Source organism: Coregonus clupeaformis, unplaced genomic scaffold (genome assembly GCF_020615455.1).
Source record: "Coregonus clupeaformis isolate EN_2021a unplaced genomic scaffold, ASM2061545v1 scaf1199, whole genome shotgun sequence".
Lineage (NCBI taxonomy): Eukaryota > Metazoa > Chordata > Actinopteri > Salmoniformes > Salmonidae > Coregonus > Coregonus clupeaformis.
In genome coordinates, this window is record NW_025534653.1 from 108,859 (window position 1) to 131,609 (window position 22,751).

The following is a 22,751-nucleotide window of genomic DNA, read 5'->3' on the forward strand; positions in this document are numbered from 1 at the left end:
AGATGTCCTTACCGACTTGCCAAAATGATAGTTTGTTAACAAGAAATTTGTGGAGTGGTTGAAAAATGAGTTTGAATCACTCCAACCTAAGTGTATGTAAACTTTCGACTTCAATCGTATGTACAGTGCATTCGGAATGTATTCAGACCCCTTGACTTTTTCCACATTTTATTACGTTACAGCCTTATTCTACAATTGATTAAATTTTTTTTTTCCTCATCAATCTGCACACAATACCCCATAATGACAAAGCGAAAACAGGTGTTTAGAATGTTTGCTAATTTATTAAAAATAAAAAGCAAAATACCTTATTTACATAGGTATTCAGACCCTTTGCTATGAAACTCGAAATTCAGCTCAGGTGCATCCTGTTTCCATTGATCATCCTTGAGATGTTTCTACAACTGTATTGTAGTCCACCTGTGGTAAATTCAATTGATTGGAAAAGCACACACCTATCTATATAAGTTTCCACAGTTGACAGTGCATGTCAGAGCAAAAACCAAGCCATGAGGTCGAAGGAATTGTCCGTAAAGCTCCGGGACAGGATTTTGTCGAGGCACAGATCTGGGGAAGGGTACCAAAAAATGTCTGCAGCATTGAAGGTCCCCAATAACACAGTGGCATCCATCATTCTTAAATGGAAGAAGTTTGGAACCACCAAGACTCTTCCTAGAGCTGGCCACCCGGCCAAACTGAGCAATCGGGGGAGAAGGGCCTTGGTCAGGGAGGTGACCAAGAACCTGATGGTCACTCTGACAGAGCTCCAGAGTTCCTCTGTCGAGATGGGAGAACCTTCCAGAAGGACAACCATCTCTGCAGCACTCCACCAATCAAGCCTTTATGGTAGAGTGGTCAGACGGAAGCCACTCCTCAGTAAAAGGCACATGTGAGCCCGATAGGAGTTTGCCAAAAGGCACCTAAAGACTCTCAGACCATGAGAAACAAGATTCCAAGATATAACTATTTCGCCTGAATGCCAAGCGTCACGTCTGGAGGAAACCTGGCACCATCTCTACGGTGAAACATGGCGGTGGCAACATTATGCTGTGGGAATGTTTTTCAGCGGCAGGGGAGACTAGTCAGGATTGAGGGAAAAATGAACGGAGCAAAGTATAGAGAGATCTTTGATGAAAACCTGCTCCAGAGTGCTCAGGACCACAGACTTGGGTGAAGGTTCACCTTCCAACAGGACAACGACCCTAAGCACACAGCCAAGACAATGCAGTAGTGGCTTCGGGACAAGTCTCTGAATGTCCTTGTGTGGCCCAGCAAGAGCCCGGACTTGAATCCGATTGAACATCTCTGGAGAGACCTGAAAATAGCTGTGCAGCGGCGCTCCCCATCCAACCTGACAGAGCTTGAGAAGATCTGCAGAGATGAATGGAAGAAGACTTGAGGCTGTAATCGCTGCCAAAGGTCCTTCAACAAAGTACTGAGTAAAGGGTCTGAATACTGATGTAAATGTAATATGTAAATGTGATATTTCTGTTTTTTATACATTTTCAAAAAAATCAAAAAACCTGTTTTTGCTTCGTTGATGAGGGAAACATGTATTTAATCCATTTTAGAATAAGGATGTAACGTAACAAAATGTGGAAAAAGTCAAGGGGTCTGAATACTTTCCAAATGCACTGTACATGTAGGTAGGGGTAAAAGTGACTAGGCAATCAGGATAGATAATAAACAGAGTAGCAGCAGCTTATGTGAAGAGTGTAAGTGTGTCTTTGTGTGAGTGTGTGTGTGTTTGGTGTCAATATGCATGTGTGTGTGTGTGTTTTATGTGTGTGAGCATATGTAGTGTGTGTGTGTGTGTGTGTGTTGGAGTGTCAGTGTAGTATGTGTGAGTGTGTGGGTAGAGTCCAGTGAGTGTGCATAGAGCCAGTGCAAGAGGGGGTCAATGCAAATAGTCCGGGTAGCCATTTAATTAACTGTTCAGCAGTCTTATGGCTTGGGGGTAGAAGTTGTTCAGGAGCCTTTTGGTCCCACACTTGGCACTCCGGTACCGCTTGCCATTCGGTAGTTGAGAGAACAATCTATGGCTTGGGTGTCTTTGACAATTTTTAGGGCCTTCCGCTGACAAGTTTTTGAGGATCTGAAGGCCCATGCCAAATATTTTCAGCCTCCTGAGGGTGTGCCCTCGTCATGACTGTGTTGGTGTGTTTGGACCATGATAGGTCCTTAGTGTTGTTGACACCGAGGAACTTGAAACTCTCAACCCGCTCCACTACAGCCCTGTCGATGTGAATGGGGCCATGCTCGGCCATCTGTTTCCTGTAGTCCAAGATCAGCTCCTTTGTCTTGCTAACGTTGAGGGAGAGGTTGTTGTCCAGGCACCACACTGCCAGGTCTCTGACTTCCTCCCTATAGGCTGTCTCATCGTCGTCGGTAATCAGGTCTACCACCGTCGTGTCGTCGGCAAACTTGATGATGGTGTTGGAGTCGTGCGCAGCCACGCAGTCATGGATGAACAGGGAGTACAGGAGAGGACTAAGCACGCACCCCTGAGGATCAGCATGGCAGACGTGTTGTTGCCTACCCTTACCATCTGGGGGTGCCCTGTCAGGAAGTGCAGGATCCAGTTGCAGAGGGAGGTGTTTAATCCCAGGGTCCTTAGCTTAGTGATGAGCTTGGAAGGCACTACAGTGTTGAACGCTGAGCTGTAGTCAATGAACAGCATTATCACGTAGGTGTTCCTTTTGTCCAAGTGGGAAAGGATAGTGTGGAGTGCAATAGAGATCGCGTCATCTGTGGATCTGTTGGGGCGGTATGCGAATTGGAGTGGGTCCAGGGTGTTTGGGATGATGGTATTGATGTGAGCCATGACCAGCCTTTCAAAGCATTTCATGGCTACAAATGTGAGTGCTACGGGGCAATCGTCATTTAGACAGGTTACCTTGGCGTTCTTGGGCACAGGGACTATGTGAGGTCTGCTTGAAACATGTAGGTATTACAGACTGGGTCAGGGAGAGGATGAAAATGTCAGTGAATACACTTTCCAGCTGGTCAGCACATGCTCTGAGTACGTGTCCTGGTAATCCGTCTAGCTCTGCGGCCTTGTAAATGTTTGTTTTTTAAATTCAATTATTATTATTGTATTTTGGGGGAGGGTGGATCAGCTTTAATATTGCAGATAAATTATGGCTTCTATCAATGTAATTATCTACATCATTTCCAATCCCCCATATATTTTGGGGGAAATATATATATATTTGTTTATGTATTTTCCTTATTTATTAGTTTCCCCTTAAACCTACCATCACTCCCTTAATTGGCCTTGTGAATGTTAATCTGTTTAAAGGTCTTACTCATATCGGCTACGGAGAGCGTCATCACACAGTCGTCCGGAACAGCTGGTGCTCTCATGCATGGTTCAGTGTTGCTTTCCTCAAATCGAGCATAGAAGATATTTAGCTCGTCTGGTAGGCTCACGTCACTGGACAGCTCGCGGCTGGGTTTGTAATCCGTGATAGTTTGCAAGTCCTGCCATATCCGATGAGCATCAGAGCCGGTGTAGTAGGATTCGATCTTGGTCCTGTGTTGACGCTTTGCCTGTTTGATGGTTCGTCTGAGGGCGTAGCGGGATTTCTTAAAACTGTCCGGATTAGTGTCCCGCTAATTGAAAGCGGCAGCTCTAGCCTTTAGCTCAGTGTGGATGTTGCCTGTAATCCAGGATTCTGGTTGGGATATGTATGTACGGTCACTGTGGGGACGACGTCATCGATGCACTAATTAATGAAGCCAGTGACTGATGTGGTACAGTTCTCAATGCCATCGGATGAATCCCGGAACATATTCCAGTCTGTGCTAGCGAAACAGTCCTGTAGCTTAGCATTCACTTCATCTGACCACTTCCGTATTGAGCGAGTACTTCCTGTTTGAGTTTTTGCTTGTGAGCATGAATCAGGAGGATATAGTTATGGTCAGATTTGCCAAACGGAGGGCGAGGGAGAGCTTTGTATGCGTCTCTGTGTGTGGAGTAAAGGTGATGTAAAGTTGTTTTTGCCTCTAGTTGCACAGGTGACATTGTGGTAGAAATGAGGTAAAATGGATTTCAGTTTTCCTGCATTAAAATCCCTGGCCACTAGGAGCGCTGTCTCTGGGTGAGCATTTTCTTGTTTGCTTATGGCCCTATACAGGTCGTTGAGTGCGGTATTAGTGGTTTGTGGTGGTAAATAGACAGGTACCAAAAAATTTGATGAAAGGATATTACAGTTCTTCAGATCACGTTGATAGGATAGTCTCGAACGGAGCTCGTCCAGTTTATTTGCCAATAGAAAGTGCAAGAGGAGGTTTATCCACTCTCCAACGTAGTCTCGTCAGGTATCCGGCACGCCGGCCTCTATAGCACCGCCTCCTCCAAGTGTCGGGGATTTAGGCCTGGTCCAGGATAATCAATATGTCCTTCACCTCCGACTCATTGAAGTAGTAGTCCTCATCCAAATCGAGGTTAGTGATAGCTGTTCTGACGTCCAGAAGCTCTTTTCGGTCATAGGAAACGATGGCGGAAACATCATGTACAAAAATAGTTACGATACACTATCGGAGCTCCCGTTATTTAGAACGTAGCGGTGCATTAGTTCACAGCGCAACAGGAAAACGTTGCCCTAAATGTAGAAAAATAAGACCCAGACCAAGACCAACCATCTTAAAACATAATCTTCCTAAACATTAACCATTGCATGCCCATCTGGCTTGCAAGATCCCTTCACACTACAAAGACTACAGTGTTCTTTAATACCATTAGCGTAGACCCAGACCAAGACCATGGGCATTTAAGTGGTCTCCAGTGGTCTCAAGATCAAGACCACAAGATCAAGACTCCATCTCTGTAGGTACTGTGGGTTTTCTCTTATCTTTCTCTCTTTCAAATGTTCAATTTACATTTAAGGGGCTTTATTGGCATGGGACACTTATGTTTACATTGCCAAAGCAAGTGAAAAGTGAAATAAACAATAAAAAATGAACAGTAAACATTACACTCACAAAAGTTCCAAAATAATAAAGACCTTTCAAATGTCATATTATGTCTATATACAGTGTTATAACGATTTATTTATCTCTCTCTCTCTCTCTCTCTCTCTCTCTCTCCTCTTCTCTCTCTCTCGTTCGCTTACTCTCTCTCTCTCTCTCTCTCTCCATCCCTCCCTCTGTCTCTCTCTCTCCACCTAATCAGATCAGCATTTTTATCTCATATGTATATACTGTATTCTATTCTACTGTATTTTAGTCTATGCCACTCCGACATTGCTCGTCCTAATATTGATATGTTTCTTAATTCCATTCTATTACTTTTAGATTTGTGTGTATTGTGTGTATTGTTGTGAATTGTTAGATACTACTGCACTGTTGGAGCTCGAAACACAAGCATTTTGCTACATCCGCTATAACATCTGCTAAATATGTGTATGTGACCAATAAACTTTGATTTGATTTGAAAAACATTTTAAAGTCATTAGCTCCTAAAGCTGGGCCACGGGTCATTTAGCTTAGAGGCTCCAGGGGTCCTTCCATTACATTATTCTACTGCCGTAAGGCCAGAGATCTGTAACCACTGTTATACACACACACACAGTCGCACACAGTCACACACACACAAACACATACACACAGATAATTAAAAAGCCAGGCGCACATTTTGAGTGTGTGTGTGTGTATGTGTGTGTGTGTGTCTGCGTGCCTCCATTCATGTGTTTGTGTGTGTCTGGTGTTAAGTCTTGCGTTGATAATGCTATCGTGGAAGTGAAATGTAGTGCAGTGGGTTGGGTTTGGATAATTGTGTCAGGAGGGAATTACAGTTTTTTACGATTGTTTACACACTAAAATTAAAATTTCCACACAATTAGCAAAATTGTACTCCAATGAGCAAAACACCTCCACAGATTTGCACAACATTACACACAATGTCCGCCTCACCCTTTTTGCAAAACATTACACACAGTGATTTGTAAAACTCTACACACATTTTCACACCTTAGACACAGATAAGGATCGTGAGGTTACTTCCTTGTAATTACAAAGCACCGGATTGCCAATTACCACACTAATGAACGAATTGGATAAACACATCTACCAGGTGTGGAAGCACACATGTGCTAATTTGAAAACGCAGCACTCAGGTGTGCTATAAAAGGCAGCAGGTGAGTTCACCTGTCTTCAACAAAAATGGAAGGAGTTAGAAGAAGAAGAAGAGTGAGAATGAGAGGGGGAGCTCAAAGAGGAGATGAAGGCGGTAGAGGAAGAGGAGAAGGAGGTAGAGGAAGAGGCATAGGTAGAGGAGAAGAAGGTAGAGGAAGAGAAGGAGGTAGAGGAAGACACCTAGGTAGAGGAAGAGGTAGAGAAGGACTTGAAGAGTTGATAGAACCTGAACAAAGAAGACGAGGACCAAATTTGACTCGAGAAATCCGTGCAACACTTATTGACCATGTTATCAACCATGGACTGACACTGATGGAAGCTGGACAAAGAGTTCAACCAAATCTCAGCAGAAATACTGTTGCGTCAGTAATTCGGACATTTCATCGAGAAAACAGGTAAGCTAACCACACAGTATACATTGAAACTGAAGCTTGTATAATCAATATTGTTTACTGTGACATTTGACAGTAGGCTGCATATATATATATATATATATATATATATATATATATATATATTTATTTATTTATTTATTTTTATCTTATTTTGTTTTTACATAGGATTGAGGGTCGAGGACACCAAGGTGGAAGGGGCCCTATGTTTAGTCGTGCACAAGAGGCCGCCATTGTGAACATGGTTTTGGCCAATAATTGTATCCGGCTACGAGAAATCCAAGCCAATATCATCAATGATGACAATATTTTCAATAACATCCAACGAGTCTCTCTGTCAACATTAGGTTGAATCCTAAAGAAAAATCAAATATACATGAAGCAACTGTATCGGGTACCATTTGACAGAAATTCAGAGAGAGTGAAACATCTGCGCAATGAGTATGTGGAGGTATGCATTGTTCATCTGACTATGGTGTGGTATCATGCACTGCTCATAATGTTCTGTCACAAAAAAATACTGTGCTATAGATATTGAATAGCATCCTATTTTCTTTAATGTGTTTCAGAGAGTCTTGCAAATGGATGCTGCTGAAATTCAACATGAATTTATATATGTGGATGAGGCTGGATTTAACCTTGCAAAAACAAGAAGAAGAGGGAGAAATGTAATTGGGCACAGGGCAATCACCAATGTGCCAGGGCAGCGAGGGGGTAACATCACCCTTTGCGCTGCTATCACACAAAATGGGGTCCTCCACCACCATGCAAATCTGGGACCCTATAATGCAAATCTGATACTTGCATTTCTTGACCGATTGCATGAGATTGTCACAGCATTACACCAAGTGGACCAGATGCGGTACATTGTCGCTTTGGGACAATGTCTCATTTCATCGGGCTGCTCTAGTCCAGAACTGGTTCCATGATCACCCTGATTTTGAAGTTTTATACCTTCCCCCATACTCCCCCTTCCTGAATCCTATAGAATAATTTTTTTCAGCGTGGCGGTGGAAGGTATATGACCTGCGGCCTTATGACCGTTTGCCCCTCATTCAGGCCATGGAACAGGCATGTGATCTTATTGAAGCAGCTTCAGTGCAGGGGTGGATTCGTCACACAAGGCGATTCTTCCAACGGTGCCTTGCCAATGAAGACATAGCCTGTGATGTGGATGAAATGTTATGGCCTGATCTAGCCAGACGGAGAGACGGATAGTTACAGTATTCTTGTTGCTTTTACAGTAGTTTTCTTTCATTTCTGTTTACTTTTACTTTACTTTTCTTCAGAGTCAAAGTGTATGTACTGTAATTCATGCAGTAATTTTTATTTGTCTACGGATTTTATTTGTTTACAGTAATTGATATCATTGTTGGTTGATTACTGTAACTGATTATGGTAAGAAATACTGTAAGTATTGAAATAAATACTTGAAATATTCAGTCTGCAGCATCAAGTGTTGTGCAGTGCTTGGTAAGGTTATAGTAGGCCTACAGTATTTGTCTACATTCTCCTTATATCTCAAAACAAATCATGAATAATGTTGTGAGTTTCTCACTATTTTTTGTCACCTAAATTATCTCTCACATACAGTAAGAATGTCTGGCCAAAAATCTTTTTTTTTTTTTTTTTTTTACAAATGTGTTTTTTTATTTATCACAGCAGTGTGAAACTGGCTGCAATAGTGTATGATCATTGATGACTGTGTTGGTTAAATGAAAACAAATAGCATTTTCACAAATATGTGTATATGTTTTGACTGAAGTGTGTATGTTTTGACTGAAGTGTGTCATTTTGCAAACAATCTAGGAATTTTGCTAATTGATTGTGGTGTTTGGATAATTGTGATTATATTTTCACAAAAAGAACTCTGTTTTCAAAATCGCGTGTAAACAATTGAAAAAAACTGTAATTGGGTAAGTGTGTTCCCTCTAAGAAGAATAGATTGGAGATGTTAGTCATTGTGTCTCAATCTATCTGGGCCGCTGCTCTGTGAGCTGGGCTGTGTGATATCATAATGATCATTGGATGAACGTTACACAGGGAAAGTGGCAATATTCTCACTGTGAATCAGTCAGTTAGTTAGTTAGGTAGACACAGGGTTTAATTGTGTATGCGCTGGCGTAGGGAGATGTATCTTATGAGGGATGATTGGCCCTCTCTTCAGTGTGTGTAAGTAACAGCAGGACTGGGTCTCAGAGACAGGGTGTGTATCCCCTAGCCCGGTTAACCCCCGGCCCTGCCTTGTGCCTCTCTTTGCCCTCGCAATCTGCAGGAGGGATTCCATTTCCCACTAAAGCCTACTAGGACATACATACACTTTTTCTCCCTCTCTCTTTCTCTCTCTCTCTCTCTCACACACACACACACACACACACACACACACACACACACACACACACACAGTCTTCTGTTTTCTGGATGTGGAGGGGATACAGAGATGAACAGGGAGAGAAAGAATGATAGAAAGAAAGAAAGACAGTGTGATTTATAACTCGAGTTTCAACCCGTATGTGTGTGTGTGTGTGTGTCTTCCCAGAGCCCGAGGGAGTGTTTCCTCCAGAGGTGGTTCCAGTAAACAGCAGTACAGTGCGTGTGCTGTGGTCTCCCCCTGTACAGGCTAACGGAGCTGTGACTGAATACTCTGTCTATCTAGACGGGACTGTACACGGTACTGCTGATAACACATCAGGATCATACTTATTGGGAGGACTGCTGCCCTTCACTGTCTATGAGATAAAGGTACATACACACACACTCACCTCTGAATCCTACAGGTTTGAAGGACTTCTGTTCTTGATGGTGTACTGTTTTGTGTGTTTTTATGTCAAAGGTGAGGTGTTTGTTGTGTATTACAGGTGGAGGTGTGTACTGTGTATGGGTGTGTGAAGAGTAACGCTACTCAGGTGACTACAGTGGAGGATCTACCTGCTGACATAGCACCTCCACACACACAGGTGCTCAGCCCCACGTGAGTTAGCCTCTGTGTGTGTGAGTGTGTGTGAATGCTTGCTTGTGTGCAAGTGTATATGTGTGCATGTTCATGCATGCATGTGTGTGTGATGGCGGATGAAGCCAGAAGCCTTTCCCCCGCTCTCTCTCTCTCCCTCTCTCTCTCTCTCTCTCTCTCTCTCTCTCTCTCCCTGTCTCTACCTGTCATAATCAGGAGGTGTGTAACTTGTGCCCCAGTAGAAAACGAACCACAGATCGATGGCCCTGACATGTCCCTCTCTGGCCTACATGAGCCCCAAACACTTCATTAATTCGCCACGCTAGATTTGCCAGAGTGGAATTTAATCAATAGTTAATTAATTAATTCTGACGCAAGCTACGTCCGGCAGAGAGAGAGAGAGAGAGAGAATTGTGGCACGGCTTAGGGTGTGATTGAAATATGACAAGTATCGCACATGCTAGTTTACACACACGCACGCACGCACGTGCACACACACCCAAATAGACACACACATACACACACGGACAGTAGTAGAAGTGTGTGGGTTTGTGTCTCCTTCATGGTTAGTATCTCCCAAAGGTACAGTAGTTTAAAATATAAACTCCCCCTTCACTCTGCCCCCTCCCTCTCTCTCTCTCTCTCTCTCTCTCCAACTCTCTCTCTCTCTCTCTCTCTCTCTCTCTCTCTCTCTCCAACTCTCTCTCTCTCTCTCTCTCTCCCTCCTCCAGATCAGTGAGGGTTGAGTGGTCTTCTCCAGGCCAGCCCAGTGGTATCATGCTAGGCTACGAGGTGTGTAGGAAGACGCTGAGACCCTGTGGGGGGGCCGAGGGGGGGTCAGGGGTGACCCAGGGGGGTGAGGGGTCAGAGGTCAGATGCTCCTACCTGCAGTGCGCCGCCTCTCAGCGGGTGTGTGGGACGTCCTGCTACCAACCTCAGAGACAGGTAACTCCCTCTTTACACATAGAATAAGTTGTTGCCCATAGAATGTAATAACATAATGGTAGTAACATAGTAACTCCCTTCATGTATATCATGTGTATATGACAAATAAACAAACTGGAAATCCTTACTCAACTCTGGTTCTCGAGTAAAAGCGCAACACGGGGCAGCACATTTGTGTTCCATTCCAATACTAGCACAGCTAGTTGACTAGTTAAATTATTATACTTTGGAGGAAAACATCATAATTCTGAACATTTTCTCAGAATTGTGCGACTTAGAAGTAAATCTCATGTAAGAGGCTAAGAAGTACTATGCATAGGGGCCCAGGTGTGCAAGTATAGGGATGTAACAAAACTGCCCCCCTTGGGATTTGAGAAACGCTGGTGTAAAGCTCTCCTGCTATAACACAACAGACACAGTCAGATGTTTGAAACAGTTTTATTTATGCAGGAGATACAGTCATCATCCTCCTCCCAGCGATTGTTTTCACTAAACAGATTAACTTGTCGTCTGACGATTGCTGCAATCCTCATGTCATTGAAAGCCTGCCAACTTGGCAAGCTACCCATACGCCATACGTCTGTCCCCTCAGCGCGGGAATCATGCGACACACACACACACACACACACACACACACACACCCACACCAGGATGATGAAGACAAAAGAACCCAGGTGTACCCAAAAGAACACACACTTTATCCCATAATACAGTCGAGTCATTACAGAGGCACAGGCCCAGTGGTGTAGAACAAGAGCAGTACACACAGCAGCCATTTTATATACTCTACCTGAACACAGGTGGAGGGAGCACGGCATGTTGTACACAGCTAATTAACTCTCTCTCTCTGTGTCTTTCTCTCTCTCCACCCCACCCCCCCACCCCACTCTCTCTCTCTCGCTCTCACTCTCTCTCTCTCTCTCTGAGTCCCTCTCTGTCTCCCTCTCCCTTTCTCTCTCTCTCTCTCGCTCTCTTTCTTTCTTCCTTTGTGTGTGTGTGCGTGTGTGTTCTCCAGGTGTGTTGTGATGGTGTGGTCTACACCAGTAAGCCTCTACACTTGTGCTGTGAGGGGCATTACCTGCCCTCACCAAACTCCTCCCACACTGTGTGCTGTGGTGGGAAGCTACTCCGACCTCTTCCGGACCACCAATGCTGTGGAGGATACTACATTCCTGTGGCAACCGGTGAGTACCCATAGGAAATAATTTAGCGAAATCTATAGTTGTTAATGTTCTGCCTCACAAGAAAACTACATTCAGTGAGGGAAAAAAGTATTTAATCACCTGCTGATTTTGTAAGTTTGCCCACTGACAAAGACATGATCAGTCTATAATTTTAATGGTAGGTTTATTTGAACAGTGAGCGGCAGAATAACAACAAAAAAATCCAGAAAAACGCATGTCAGAAATGTTATAAATTGATTTGCATTTTAATGAGGGAAATAAGTATTTGACCCCTCTGCAAAACATGACTTAGACTTAGACTTAGTACATGACTTAGTACAAAACCCTTGTTTGCAATCACAGAGGTCAGACATTTCTTGTAGTTGGCCACCAGGTTTGCACACATCTCAGGAGGGATTTTGTCCCACTCCTCTTTGCAGATCTTCTCCAAGTCATTAAGGTTTCGAGCCTTACATTTGGCAACTCAAACCTTCAGCTCCCTCCACAGATTTTCTATGGGATTAAGGTCTGGAGACTGGCTAGGCCACTCCAGGACCTTCATGTGCTTCTTCTTGAGCCACTCCTTTGTTGCCTTGGCCGTGTGTTTTGGGTCATTGTCATGCTGGAATACCCATCCACGACCCATTTTCAATGCCCTGGCTGAGGGAAGGAGGTTCTCACCCAAAATTTGACGGTACATCGTCCCTTTGATGCGGTGAAGTTGTCCTGTCCCCTTAGCAGAAAAACACCCCCAAAGCATAATGTTTCCATCTCCATGTTTGACGTGGGGATGGTGTTCTTGGGGTCATAGGCAGCATTCCTCCTCCTCCAAACACGGCGAGTTGAGTTGATGCCATTTTGAGTTCCATTTTGGTCTCATCTGACCTCTGTCACGTTCGTCGAGGAGTGAAGGAGACCAAGGCGCAGCGAGTGAAAAGAACATGTTGACTTTATTTACTTAAAGCAACCAAAAACAACAAACCAAAGCGACGAATGTGAAGTCCAATAGTGACAATGACTAAACAGGAACAAAAACCCACAAACCCAAAGTGAAACACAGACAGTTAAATATGGCTCCCAATCAGAGACAACCAGCAAACAGCTGACACTCGTTGCCTCTGATTGGGAGTCACTCAGGCAAACATAGAATACACCAACATAGAAATACACACATAGAAAATAAACACACCCTGGCTCAACATAATGAGTCCAAGAGCCAGGGTGTGACAGTACCCCCCCCTAAAGGCGCGGACTGCGACCGCGCCTCAACTAAACAAACCAGGGGAGGGCTGGGCGGGCATACCTCCTCGGCGGCGGTTCTGGCTCCGGCCTTGACCACCACCCTCCAATACACCCCCCATAGTGCCCCTGGTCCAGTCTGTCGACTCGCACCCCTGGCTTGGTGCGTGGAGGAGGAACGGGCCTTACCAGGCTGAATTCTCGCACCCCTGGCTTAGTGCGAGTGGCAGGAACAGGCCGGACCGGGCTGGCGACGCGCACCGTAGGTTTGGTGCGAGTGGCAGGAACAGGCCGGGTCGGGCTGGCGACGCGCACCGTAGACTTGGTGCGGGTGGCAGGAACAGGCCGGGTCGGGCTGGCGACGCGCACCGTAGACTTGGTGCGGGTGGCAGGAACAGGCCGGACCGGGCTGGCGACGCACACCGTAGGTTTAGTGCGTGGAGCAGGGACAGGCCGGGCTGGGCTGTCGACGCACACCGTAGGCTTGGTGCGTGGAGCAGGGACAGGCCGGGCTGGGCTGTCGACGCACACCGTAGACTTGGTGCGGGTGGCAGGAACAGGCCGGACCGGGCTGGCGACGCACACCGTAGGTTTAGTGCGTGGAGCAGGGACAGGCCGGGCTGGGCTGTCGACGCACACCGTAGGCTTGGTGCGTGGAGCAGGGACAGGCCGGACCGGGCTGGCGACGCACACCGTAGGCTTGGTGCGTGGAGCAGGGACAGGCCGGACTGGGCTGGCGACGCACACCGTAGGCTTGGTGCGTGGAGCAGGGACAGGCCGGGCTGGGCTGTCGACGCACACCGTAGGCTTGGTGCGTGGAGCAGGGACAGGCCGGGCTGGGCTGTCGACGCACACCGTAGGCTTGGTGCGTGGAGCAGGGACAGGCCGAACCGGGCTGTGGAGACGGATAGGAGGCCTGGAGTGAATAGCGGCCACCACCCGTCCTGGCTGAATGCCTACCCTCACACACTCTGTGTGAGGCATCCGCACAGGACGTACAGGGCGGTGTACCCCTGGCCTGGTGGCCTTCTGGATCAGCCCCCTTTTCTCCTCCGTCAGCCCCGTCGTCCATGCCGTGTGCCCCCCCCTAAAAATTTTCTGGGGTTGCCTCACGACCGTCCGACGACGACCCTGATCACGCCGTAGCTCCTCTCTACGGCGCGCCTCCACCGTCTCACTCCATGGCCGGCGATCCATCCCGGCCAGGATTTCCTCCCAGGTCCAGGACCCCTGCCCGTCCAAGATCTGCTCCCACGTCCAGGCTGCCTGCTCCTGGACACGCTGCTTGGTCTTGGTATGGTGGGTTTTTCTGTCACGTTCGTCGAGGAGTGAAGGAGACCAAGGCGCAGCGAGTGAAAAGAACATGTTGACTTTATTTACTTAAAGCAACCAAAAACAACAAACCAAAGCGACGAATGTGAAGTCCAATAGTGACAATGACTAAACAGGAACAAAAACCCACAAACCCAAAGTGAAACACAGACAGTTAAATATGGCTCCCAATCAGAGACAACCAGCAAACAGCTGACACTCGTTGCCTCTGATTGGGAGTCACTCAGGCAAACATAGAATACACCAACATAGAAATACACACATAGAAAATAAACACACCCTGGCTCAACATAATGAGTCCAAGAGCCAGGGTGTGACAACCACAACACTTTCACCCAGTTCTCCTCTGAATCATTCAGATGTTCATTGGCAAACTTCAGACAGGCATGTATATGTGCTTTCTTGAGCAGGGGGACCTTGTGGGCGCTGCAGGATTTCAGTCCTTCACGGCGTAGTGTGTTACCAATTGTTTTCTTTGTGACTATGGTACCAGCTGCCTTGAGATCATTGACAAGATCCTCCTGTGTAGTTCTGGGCTGATTCCTCACCGTTCTCATGATCATTGTAATGAATACTCGGACAGAGTGGTAAGATCCAATCGCAGAATAGCGATGCTTTATTAGAGTACAGACAAGGGAATAGCTTAATCGTGGTCGGGCGGGCTGTGGTCAAAACCGGGCCAGGCATAGACAGGCAGAGGTACCAAAGGAGCGGGCTTAGTCGTAGTCGAGGTCACAGGCACAGGATCAGAGAACGGTAATCACTGGGGTAGACAAGTAGAGGATTAAGCAATTCGGGGAGTCAAACAACAAGAAACAGGTCGGATACACGGGTAATCAAAAACAACAAACTCTCTCTCTCTCTCGGAACAAAACGCTTAGCAAGTCACAATGGAACAATACCTCGCACCGACTGAACTTCTGAGCACACCTTAAATCCTACACTAATTACTGACAGGTGTGCTCAGAACTCAGGTGAACCAGATCGAGTCTGATGACTCCCCCTCTCTGTAGATCGGGGAAGTGTCAGACTCTGTCTAGACCCAGCCAACCCCCGATCCCTTACAGTATCCCCCTCCCCAGGGCCGGCTCCTGACGGCCTTCTACCTCTACCGGGTGGTCTTCCTCTGGGTCAGGGTCCGGGATGATCTGGGTGTTCAGCGTGGAAAGTGGCCTTGAGAGCGGGGTCTAGTATGTCCTTAGCAGGAACCCAGGACTGTTCCTCCGGTCCATATCCCTCCCAGTCCACGAGATATTCGATGCCCCCTCGTCTCCGTCTTGACTCCAGTATCTCGTGGACTGTATAGGTGGTGTCCTGTTCATCCTCCAAAGGTGGTGTAGTAGGTTGTTGAGCGATTGGTGGATACATCGGGCTATAATGGACAGGTTTCAACAGGGAGACGTGGAACGTTGGGTTTATCCTGTATTGTCGAGGGAGTAACAGACGGTAGGTGACAGGGTTAATACGTCTCTGTACTTTGAAGGGACCAATGTACCTGGGTTGGAACTTCTTGCAGCTCCGTCGGAACCGCAGGTCTCGGGTAGACAGCCACACTCGTTGCCCGGTTTGATAAGTGGGAGTAGGTCTCCGGCGTCGGTCGGCATAGGTCTTTGCTGCTGTGAGGCTTGACTGAGATGTTGATGGGCCGTCTCCCAGACCTGCGACTCCGGACGGAACCACTCGTCCACCGCCGGTACCATCCCGGGTGCGGTATCCCACGGGAACAGGGGTGGTTGATACCCTAGAACACACTGAAAGGGCGTTAGACGTAGGGGAGGTGTGAATGAGTGAGTTCTGAGCATACTCTACCCAAGGAAGGAATCGGCTCCACTCTTGCGGCTGCCGCGAACATTGTTGCCGTAGATACTTCCCAATTTCCTGGTTGAGCCGTTCTGTCTGCCCATTGGCCTGGGGATGATATCCGGAGGTGAGGCTCACCGAGATGCCCAAGCGTTCGCAGAAGGCCTTCCAAACCCGGGATACGAACTGGGGTCCCCGGTCGGAAACAATATCCTCTGGAACACCAAACTGCCGGAACACCTGGTTAAATATAGTCTCCGCCATCTGAGTGGCGTTAGGTAAACGGGTCATGGGTACTAACCGACACATCTTTGAGAATCGATCGATGACCACGAGAATTACAGTATGGCCCTCTGATTCTGGTAGGTCGGTAACAAAGTCCATCGCAACGTGCGACCAGGGTCGTTGAGGAGTTGGCAATGGCATCAGCTTACCCTCCGGTAGTGCTCGAGGCGCCTTGGACTGAGCACATACTGGGCAGGATAATACGTAGTCTCGGACGTCATCTGTGAGGGAATCCCACCAGTATTTTCGACTGATGAGTCGGGTAGTTCGAGTGATTCCGGGATGACCAGATCCTAGCGACGTGTGGCACCATTCCATCAGTTGAGGTCGAAGCGGAGCTGGTACAAACACCTTCGACACCGGGGTTTCTGGAGGGGCTGGTTCCACTTGTAGGCTCTCCTGAATCGTGTCATCGATAGCCCACCTCACAGGACCAGCACGGCAACTCATGGGGAGGATAGGTTCTGGTTCAACCAGTCTGTCCGCGCGCTCGAACCGTCGGGAAAGCGCGTCCGCCTTACAATTCTTGGACCCGGGAATATAAGAGACAGTGAATTGAAAATGGTTGAAGAACAAAGACCACCTTGCCTGTCGGGTGTTCAGTCGTTTAGCACTGTGAAGATACTCCAGATTGCGGTGGTCCGTGAGCACTTGGAACGGATGAGCTGCTCCCTCCAGCCAATGTCTCCACTCCTCCAGTGCTAACTTCACCGCCAGTAATTCACGATTTCCCACGTCGTAGTTCTGCTCGGCCAGGTTCAGCTTCTTCGAAAAAAAAGCACAGGGTCGTAATTTGGGCGGCTCACCTTGGCGCTGGGATAGCACGGCTCCAACTCCAACCTCCGAGGCGTCCACCTCCACGATGAACGGCAAGGTAGGATCCGGCTGACATAAAATGGGGACGGTGGTAAATCGTTGTTTCAATGTCTCAAAAGCCCGCACTGCCCCTCCGTCCATTTCAGACCACGCCCCTTGTGGCTGGTCATCGCCGACAGGGGGAGCTGCGGTGGTGCTGAAATTACGCACGAACCGTCTATAGTAATTGGCAAACCCCAAGAATCTCTGAAGCTCTTTCACCGTCTGGGGTTGAGGCCAGTCTCGTACAGCTTGTACCTTGGATTCATCCAGTCTTACCCCCGTCGGGAGTGAGTATGGCCCCAAGGAAGGAAATCGTCGTGACATGGAACTCACTCTTCTCGGCCTTCACGAACAGAGAGTGTTGGCGGAGTCGGTCCAGAACCTGTCGTACATGGGACACATGTTCACTCAGAGAGTTAGAGTAGATTAGGATGTCATCAATGTACACTATGACGAAACGATCAATCAAGTCCCTAAAAATGTCATTCATGAACGCCTGGAACACCGAGGGCGCGTTAGTAAGTCCATAGGGCATGACACAATATTCATAATGTCCTCGATGGGTGATGAAGGCGGTCTTCCATTCATCCCCCTCTCTAATGCGCACCAGATTGTACGCACTCCTGAGGTCCAGTTTACTGTAGATGGAGGCCTGCCCCACCTGCTCGAGGGCTGCTGGAATCAAAGGAAGGGGGTAACGATTTTTAATGGTGATATCGTTCAAACCTCGATAGTCTATACAAGGACGCAGTCCGCCATCCTTTTTCTTAACAAAGAAAAAACTGGATGCCGCTGGAGACGTAGATGGGCGAATGGCCCCTTGCTGAAGTGCCTCGTCAATATACTTGCTCATTGATTCCCGTTCCGGCTGTGACAAAGGGTAGATTCGTCCGCGAGGAGGTGTAGCCCCGGATAGCAGATCAATTGCACAATCCCAGGCCCGATGCGGTGGTAACACGGTAGCCCTCTCCTTGGAGAACACCGGCGCGTAATCCTGGTACTCTGTAGGAACAACAGTAGACACCGCACCCTTCGCATCCTCCACAGTAGACGTTTTGCAAGGTAAAATGAGGCACTCAGCCCTACATACCTCACTCCAAGCCGTGATATCGCCAGATTTCCAGGAGATGACCGGATCATGGGTAACGAGCCAGGGGTGGCCGAGGACTAGCGGCTCCCGTGGAGCGGAGATGATGAACAGAATGATGTTCTCATGGTGCAGAGAGCCCACTTGTAACTTGATTTCCCCGGTACGGTGCGTAATGAACCCAGTGCCCATGGGCTCACCGTCTAGCGCGTTGACTCGCAGGGGAGGTTGAATTGGGATAAGTTGAACTCCCAACTCCTCAGCAAGACCCATATCCAGAAAGCTGGCCGCCGCTCCGGAATCAATAAGTCCTTCCAACCTGCGCACTTTCTCTCCGACAGATAAGGTAACAGGTACATACGTTTGTTTAGATGTAATGTTCAACACGGGAGTCTCACTCACCGGTTTGGCAGTTCCGAGGCGATATCCTGGGGTATGGTTAGGTCGTACCGGACATTGACGAACGAAATGACCCGACTGACCACAATACAGGCATAGTCCGTCTTGCCGACGTTGTTGTCTCACCGACCCTTGTAGAGGTGACCGTCCCAGTTGCATAGGTTCCTCCTCAGATTCTCTCCTCCGCTCTGTCGATTGCATAGGACCAGTGATCGAGGGCTCCCGAACTGTGGATGCCTTGTGTTGCACTATAAGATTATCAATAGAAATGGCTATTTTGATAAACTCATGTAGCGCAGTGATATCTCCTCGACAAGCCAACTCAGTCTGTACGTCCTTGCGCAGCCCTCTTCGGAAAACTGTGAGCAAAGCAGTCTCGCTCCATCCGCTACCGGCTGCTATAGTACGGAACTCTACAGCGTAGTCGGCTACTGTGCGACGGCCCTGCTGAAGTTAGCATAGTTGGTCTCCCACACTACGCCCAGATACTGGGTGGTCGAACACCTCTTGAAACAGTCTCTTGAACTGAACTTCCGCATTCAGCTCGGGGACCTCAGCTGCCCAAAGCGCAGTAGCCCAATCCAGTGCTCTTCCCGTTAGCAGAGAAATCATGAAATCCACCCTGCTACGGTCATCGGAAAACATAGTACGATTATATGACATATACAGGGACGTCTGGAGTAGAAACCCCTGACATTTGCCAGGTTCCCCGTCGTACCTTGTAGGTAGGGAAATCGGAGGTGCATGACGAGGACTGACCGTGCTCGGTGTGGTGCCTTCAGCCGCACCAGCGTGGAGTAGCTGTAGGAGTTCATCCATCCGGTTCTCCTGTATCTCCCATCGCCTCTGTAATTCCGCTGGATCCATGGTAATGGCGAGGTATTCTGTAATGAATACTCGGACAGAGTGGTAAGATCCAATCGCAGAATAGCGATGCTTTATTAGAGTACAGACAAGGGAATAGCTTAATCGTGGTCGGGCGGGCTGTGGTCAAAACCGGGCCAGGCATAGACAGGCAGAGGTACCAAAGGAGCAGGCTTAGTCGTAGTCGAGGTCACAGGCACAGGATCAGAGAACGGTAATCACTGGGGTAGACAAGTAGAGGATTAAGCAATTCGGGGAGTCAAACAACAAGGCACAGGTCGGATACACGGGTAATCAAAAACAACAAACTCTCTCTCTCTCTCGGAACAAAACGCTTAGCAAGTCACAATGGAACAATACCTCGCACCGACTGAACTTCTGAGCACACCTTAAATCCTACACTAATTACTGACAGGTGTGCTCAGAACTCAGGTGAACCAGATCGAGTCTGATGACTCCCCCTCTCTGTAGATCGGGGAAGTGTCAGACTCTGTCTAGACCCAGCCAACCCCCGATCCCTTACAATCATTGCAACTCCACGAGGTGAGATCTTGCATGGAGCCCCAGGCTGAGGGAGATTGACAGTTCTTTTGTGTTTCTTCCATTTGCGAATAATCGCACCAACTGTTGTCACCTTCTCACCAAGCTGCTTGGCGATGGTCTTGTAGCCCATTCCAGCCTTGTGTAGGTCTACAATCTTGTCCCTGACATCCTTGGAGAGCTCTTTGGTCTTGGCCATGGTGGAGAGTTTGGAATCTGATTGATTGATTGCTTCTGTGGACAGGTGTCTTTTATACAGGTAACAAGCTGAGATTAGGAGCACTCCCTTTAACAGTGTGCTCCTAATCTCAGCTCGTTACCTGTATAAAAGACACCTGGGAGCCAGAAATCTTTCTGATTGAGAGGGGGTCAAATACTTATTTTCCTCATTAAAATGCAAATCAAGTTATAACATTTTTTAAATGCGTTTTTCTGGATTTTTTTGTTGTTATTCTGTCTCTCACAAATCAAATAAACCTACCATAAAAATTATAGACTGATCATTTCTTTGTCAGTGGGCAAACGTACAAAATCAGCAGGGGATCAAATACTTTTTTCCCTCACTGTATATCGTTTCCATCTGTTTCAGTTTCACTTCTCTTCAAAATGTTTTGGGAAATAAACTGTTTCCAGTATTTGAAACTTAATCACAATGTTTTCTTACCATACGAACAAAACAAAAACTGACAGATAACTCCTCCTCCTCCTCCACCTCTTCTTCTTCTTCTTCCTCCTCCTCCTCCTCCTCCTCCTCCTCCTCCCTCCTCCTCCTCCTCCTCATCCTCATCCTCTTCTTCTTCCCCCTCCTCTTCCTCCTCTTCTTCCTCCTCCACCTCCTTTCCTCCTCCTCCTCTCCCCCAGGTGAGGTGTGCTGTCCTGACCCGGGACAGGGGCGTGTGTCGGTGGGGATGGGTGACGCTTGCTGTGGCCGGGTGCCCTACTCCCCGTCAGGGGGGCAACTGTGCTGTGGAGGGGTGCTCCATGATGGCTACGGGTCCCAGTGCTGCGGTGGTACAGTCATAGAGGATACCCTGGTCTGCTGTGGAGATGCAGAGAGAGGGATGCCACACACACCTTTAACAGGTGAGAGATTTACACAAGCTACGCCACACACTAAATACACAGGCTGGTCAAGAAAGAGACATTGATTTCGGACGTTCAAAAAGGTCCTGAGGATGTCGATGTATGCCTTCGGCGCTCACCCAAAAAAGGTTTACAGTACTTGATGACACTTAATGGAAACAGCGCATTATTTTTTATTATAAACTGTTTGGTTCGAGCCCTGAATGCTGATTGGCTGACAGCCTTGGTATCCAGTTTATAATAGCGATAAGTCACCTCTGGGGTTTGTGGTATATGTTCAATATACTACTTTTATTTTATTTTTTTATTTTTTTATTTCACCTTTATTTAACCAGGTAAGCCAGTTGAGAACAAGTTCTCATTTACAACTGCGACCTGGCCAAGATAAAGCAAAGCAGTGCGATAAAAACAACAACACAGAGTTACATATGGGGTAAAACAAAACAAAGTCAAAAATACAACAGAAATAAATATATATACAGTGTGTGCAAATGTAGCAAGTTATGGAGGTAAGGCAATAAATAGGCTATAGTGCAAAATAATTACAATTAGTATTAACACTGGAATGATAACTGTGCAAGAGATGATGTGCATATAGAGATACTGGGGTACAAATGAGCAAAATAAATAACAATATAGGGATGAGGTAGTTGGGCGGGCTAATTTCAGATGGGCTTGTCACGGTTCAGACAGACGACAAGAGGACCACAATTGCGTCACACCAGAAAGTTTATTTAAACTTAAGGGGAAAGGGATGTAGGGAGTGAGTGAAGGCTCCAGGGGTTATCCCGTCCGATGTGCTGGGTCTGTGCCTCCCCCCAGTGGCAGCGATGCGTCCGATGACGCCGGTGGTTGGTGGTCCAGAAGTCCTGGGGGGGGGGGAGGAAACACAGACACAACGGGGCGGAATGAAACCAGGCAGCAGTACAGTTCAAGGGAAATCCAAAAATACGTAGTAGCAAGGCAGAAGGCTGGTCAGAGTTACCGGGATTGAAGAGTAGTCAGGAGTCGTAATGGCAGAAGCAGGTCTGGATCTCCTGAGGCAGAAGAGTATCCAAAAACCAGGCAGGTCCGGGGTCACAAAACCAGGGTGAGCCAGAAGCGCGAGCAAACAGGTTCCGGGTGTGAGCTTTGCAGACGATCTGACACCGGAGAGCTGAAAGACAGGGCCTTAAATACTGGGAGAGGTTAGTGGGTAATGCAGCGCAGCTGGCAGAGTAATTAGAGCCGAGCAGAGCAGGGACAGGTGGAGCTAGTTAGGCTGAGTAGAGAGAGCTCATGACAGAACCCCCCCCCCAAGGGACGGCCCCAGAAGTCCCAAGAGCAACACCACGCCGGGCGGGAGGAGGGGAGCCGGAGGAGGGCTAGAACTCCTCCGAACGGTCCGAGTGAACGTCCTCATCCTCGGAGGAAGCCGGAGGGCCGTGGTCGGGAGATGGGACAGGTCCCGAGACAGGGTCAGGCACAGGACAGGAAGCCGAGCGGGCCGGACGGTTAGGGACCCCTCTGGGGCGGCCCCTACGGATTGCAGGTTGATCAGGATGCCGTTGGTGGAAAGCGGTGATGAGAGTCCTATCCACAATCCGACTAGCTGGCACCCAGGTCCTTTCCTCAGGTCCATAGCCCTCCCAGTCAATGAGGTACTGGAGACCCCTACCCCCTCCGTCTGGACCGAA

At 47.8% G+C, this 22,751-nt stretch overlaps 1 protein-coding gene across 1 annotated transcript in view; it reads left to right on the forward strand.

The window, feature by feature from the left end:
- LOC123486425 (usherin-like) overlaps positions 1–22,751 on the forward strand; it is a gene marked incomplete at its 3' end in the record, with an annotated part of 76,593 nt that overhangs the window by 21,309 nt on the left and 32,533 nt on the right. The window contains exons 9-13 of the mRNA XM_045217732.1: positions 9,070–9,272; positions 9,389–9,501; positions 10,212–10,425; positions 11,441–11,609; positions 20,854–21,075. Of these exons, the coding sequence (XP_045073667.1) occupies positions 9,070–9,272; positions 9,389–9,501; positions 10,212–10,425; positions 11,441–11,609; positions 20,854–21,075 (921 nt within the window). The remainder of the gene's footprint in view (positions 1–9,069; positions 9,273–9,388; positions 9,502–10,211; positions 10,426–11,440; positions 11,610–20,853; positions 21,076–22,751) is intronic.